Source organism: Cyprinodon variegatus, unplaced genomic scaffold, assembly GCF_000732505.1.
Source record: "Cyprinodon variegatus isolate N-32 unplaced genomic scaffold, C_variegatus-1.0 Scaffold448, whole genome shotgun sequence".
NCBI classification, from domain to species: Eukaryota; Metazoa; Chordata; class Actinopteri; order Cyprinodontiformes; family Cyprinodontidae; genus Cyprinodon; species Cyprinodon variegatus.
The window spans coordinates 108,915-112,742 of record NW_015150901.1 but is presented as its reverse complement, the minus strand read 5'-3'; the positions used below and the strand labels follow the sequence as shown (position 1 = coordinate 112,742).

Below are 3,828 nucleotides of genomic sequence, written 5' to 3'. Positions count from 1 at the left end.
TATACCGAACTATCCCTTTAATTTAATTGAAACAAAACGCCCTTTATAGAAATCAGTCCCTCTATTTGGATCCTAGCTTTTGCGTTGGCATCAATAATCCATTTTAGAATGAGTGCTAATGAGCATTTACAGTAGTAGCCGTTCAAAAATTCACCACTTTCCTTGATGGGCCCTTTGCTGGTCCTTGGCTGGTCCCCTAATATTCCTTTTTTAACATCAATATTTATACTAAAATATTCTTTCTATGATGATTTGTGGACACTAAGATCTAAAGAGAAGCGTCATCTCCTGGTCAGACCCTGTAATTTAGTGAAAGGGTGGAGTCCGAATAAAAAAAAATATGCACGAGGGGGTCACTCCAGTGGCTGGAAGTTGGCTGCCATTCGGCTGGTGTTTGACTGGGAAGGGCCATTTTCAATGGCTGCTCCTGTAACAGCTTACATGTAGCAGCCCTTTACATAAAAAAAAAACCAGAAGACTCTCTGACAAACTGTTCAGAGCATCCAGCAGGATTCTTGCATCTCCAGAACTCTGTCCATCGTGGTGAAAACCAAAAAATGAGCATAGATGGATGCTGTCTGTGTTTGATAAACATTGTTGTAAAGTTTATTGCTTTATATTGTGATAAAATGTCACATAAAGGAAATAGTTATATTCAAGATCATAAAACCAAACATTTTTATAAAGAATCACAAGCAAAGCTCCTCACAGGTCAAATAAAACACAGTATAAATCTTACAGATGACATACTTTGCTTTGCCTGCAGTGGCTCCTTCACAAGGATAACGCCACTAGCTGGAGTTAGCATGAGAACTAAACTTAGAATAGAATAGAATAGAATAGAATAGAATAGAATAGAATAGAATAGAATAGAATAGAATAGAATAGAATAGAATAGAATAGAATAGAATAGAATAGAATAGAATAGAATAGAATAGAATAGAAAATTCCCTTTATTGTCCCAGAATGGGAAAAATCTTGTGATTACAGCAGCAAAAAGATTATGTAAAAAATGGTCATACAAATAAGGAACTTAGACAAATGTATAAGAATAACAATAAACAATGATATGCTGTTAAGTGTTTTAACAATACAAAAAACTGTGAACCTGGAGAATAAATAACCAATATTCAGCTATGGACATTTTTACAGTAACGGATATTTGAAAATAGCAGCAACATCAGAGATGTGCAAAATGACAGCAGCATGTTATATAACTGATAAAATCTGTGCAAAATCATCATAAATGTAACAAGTGATTGAGGTTGTTGGGAACAGTGGTGGTTCTAAAGTCGTCCAGCTGCTTGGAGGAAGGGTCTGTGATAACGCTCCCTGGTGCATTTAGGGTGCAGCAGTCTGTCACTGAAGGAGCTGTCCAGTTCAGCACCAGCTTCAAGCATGAGGTGACATTATCCAACAGAGATGTTCATTTAGTTAGGATCCTTTTGTTTCCCGCCTCTTGCACTGAGATACCACATCTACAAGGTGTAGATATACATTTAGATGGTTCAGATGTCTTTCATACCTACATAACTCAGTATTTAAATGAAAATAAAAATTAATAATTTGATGAATGAATTGCATATCTTCAAACTCTGATAATTGTATCAGTTGTCTGCACTTGCAGAACCTCTAATGGGAGCAGAAAACAATGCACTAAAGACCACAAAGTGCTATATATCCCACATCTAAACACATTGCTGACTTTAATCTTAGTGCATTTTTTTCTATAATTCGATAACTGACTCTAAAACCTGCTGACAGTGTAAAACCTTTTTGGTAAATTGAAAATAAGCCTCTGATCTATCAGTGACACAGGGGTTCTCTTTAATGTTGGTGCAGATTTATCCCAGTTCCACTGAGTCCTCCACTCTGATTGTTTGTCCTGCAGGCTGCATGAGGGATCTACGCCTCAACGGTCGTTACATGCCGCTGGACAGCCAACCACGGGACGGGGTTTCCCAGGTCAGCGCTCAAGGTCTCTCCCCTGGATGCTCATCTGACTCCTGCAAGAAGAACCACTGTAAACCTCCTTTTACCTGTGTGGACCTGTGGAGAGTACATGAATGCAGGTAAACCCTCAGTCTCACTTTGAAGTAGGAATACACCTTCAGCACTTTCAGTCAAATTCAAAGACTTATCTGAATGTTCTTAAGGGGTACACTGCAAAAATGATCTATACTGGAAAAAATCTAGATCTAGATAAGTCATTTTTTCTTAAAGTAAATTAATTTTTCTGGGATTGAGGAGGTAAAAGAGATATTTTGCCAATGGAACAAGATAATTTACACTTAAAATAAGAAAACACAATTGTATTGTCTAATTTCAAGTGCATATTATCCAATTATCTTATTTTAGGAGTAAAACTACTTACTGTATTCCATTGGCAAACTATCTAGTTTGACTGCTCAAATCAAGGATAAACACTTAATATAAGACATTTTTACTTCTACTACCGTAGAAATAATTCAACATTTCCAGAATTAAGTGTATTTACCCTCACTTTGAGCAGGAAAAAAAGAGTATCTGCCAATGGAATGAGTATTTTTACTCTTAAAATAATATAGTCAGATAATATGCACTTGAAATAAATTGGCAATTGTTTTTTCTTATTTCAAATGTAAATTGTCTTCATCCTTTCTCAAAGTGTTTCACTTATATAATCAATTCAAGATAGAATTAACTTATTTTAAGAAATATTATTTTCCTAGTGTAGAACTTGATTAGGAACAAAGAACTTTTTCATAATTAACCAAATATAGACCAATATATTAAACTCATTACTTATCCAACCAGTCAGCAAAGGGAAGACAAGAACAAATACAAAGTCAAACGCTCAGAGACCAAAGCGGATCATTCTACTCAGAAAAATGAGGCATTTATAACAAGAAAAGGAAATTTCTAAATATCATTGAATTAAACACTGAAAGGGTTATCAAGAGTTTAGAGTCAGACAGAAACCTAAAGTTTCTCAGCTTCCTAATCCTGAGATGAAAAGAAAGAAGCTGGTAAATCTAAGATTAGAAGTAGCCTTGATCTTTCATCTGTTTAACTGCAGAGCTGTCATAATGCAGCAGAAAGAAACGCCCTCTGTGGGCAGACATGGGCTTTACTGTAAGAAACGTTTGATGGGCTGAAGCCTTCTTTCTACTGACAGAATGCACTCCTGTTGCACTGCTTTAAGACAGACCAACCTAATGGAGCCCATGATGCAGGCCAAATCCTCTGGATGGATTCTCAATCTGTCTAACTTCATCACGTCAGCTCAGTGGACGTCTGTCCACAAAACATCCAATAAAAATCAAGTTGCATTAAAGCTTTCTATTTAAAATCGTAGGGAAGTCATATTTAAATGTCAAATCATTCTGACTTAAACTTGTATATAAATGTATGCTTTATCAGACCATATTGTCCCAAAAGTTAGAACATTTCTATTTAAAAAAGAATCCTGTCTTAAAATCTTAAAATTTCCTTACCTTATGCAGGCCAGTTAGTTATACATCAGCCTGAACACCTAATTTCGGTGATAGCATCTTAAATCATATGTTGCAGCTAATATACGCAAACAATTCTTTTCCCATTGAGTTCCGTCCCAGTGTTCACTGGGATGGACGTCTGCATCTTCGGCAGGCGTAGAGCTAACAGAACTGGCAGCGTTGCGAGGCAAGGGCTCAGACATGTACGGCTGTAAGCCTTCTACACCAAACCAAGCTTCTGCATCTTCGTCCTGCTTTCCTCCTCTAAATAAAAAATGTATGATGGAGGAGACTCATCACCACGTCCGACTCAAACTCTCCTCCTCTTGCATCTTTCCGCTGTCCATAGCGT

The 3,828-nt window shown here is 36.8% G+C and overlaps 1 protein-coding gene across 1 annotated transcript in view; it reads left to right on the top strand.

The window, feature by feature from the left end:
- LOC107093830 (neural-cadherin-like) overlaps positions 1–3,828 on the top strand; it is a 501,663-nt gene that overhangs the window by 398,512 nt on the left and 99,323 nt on the right. The window contains exon 33 of the mRNA XM_015389130.1: positions 1,892–2,072. Within this exon, the coding sequence (XP_015244616.1) occupies positions 1,892–2,072 (181 nt within the window). The remainder of the gene's footprint in view (positions 1–1,891; positions 2,073–3,828) is intronic.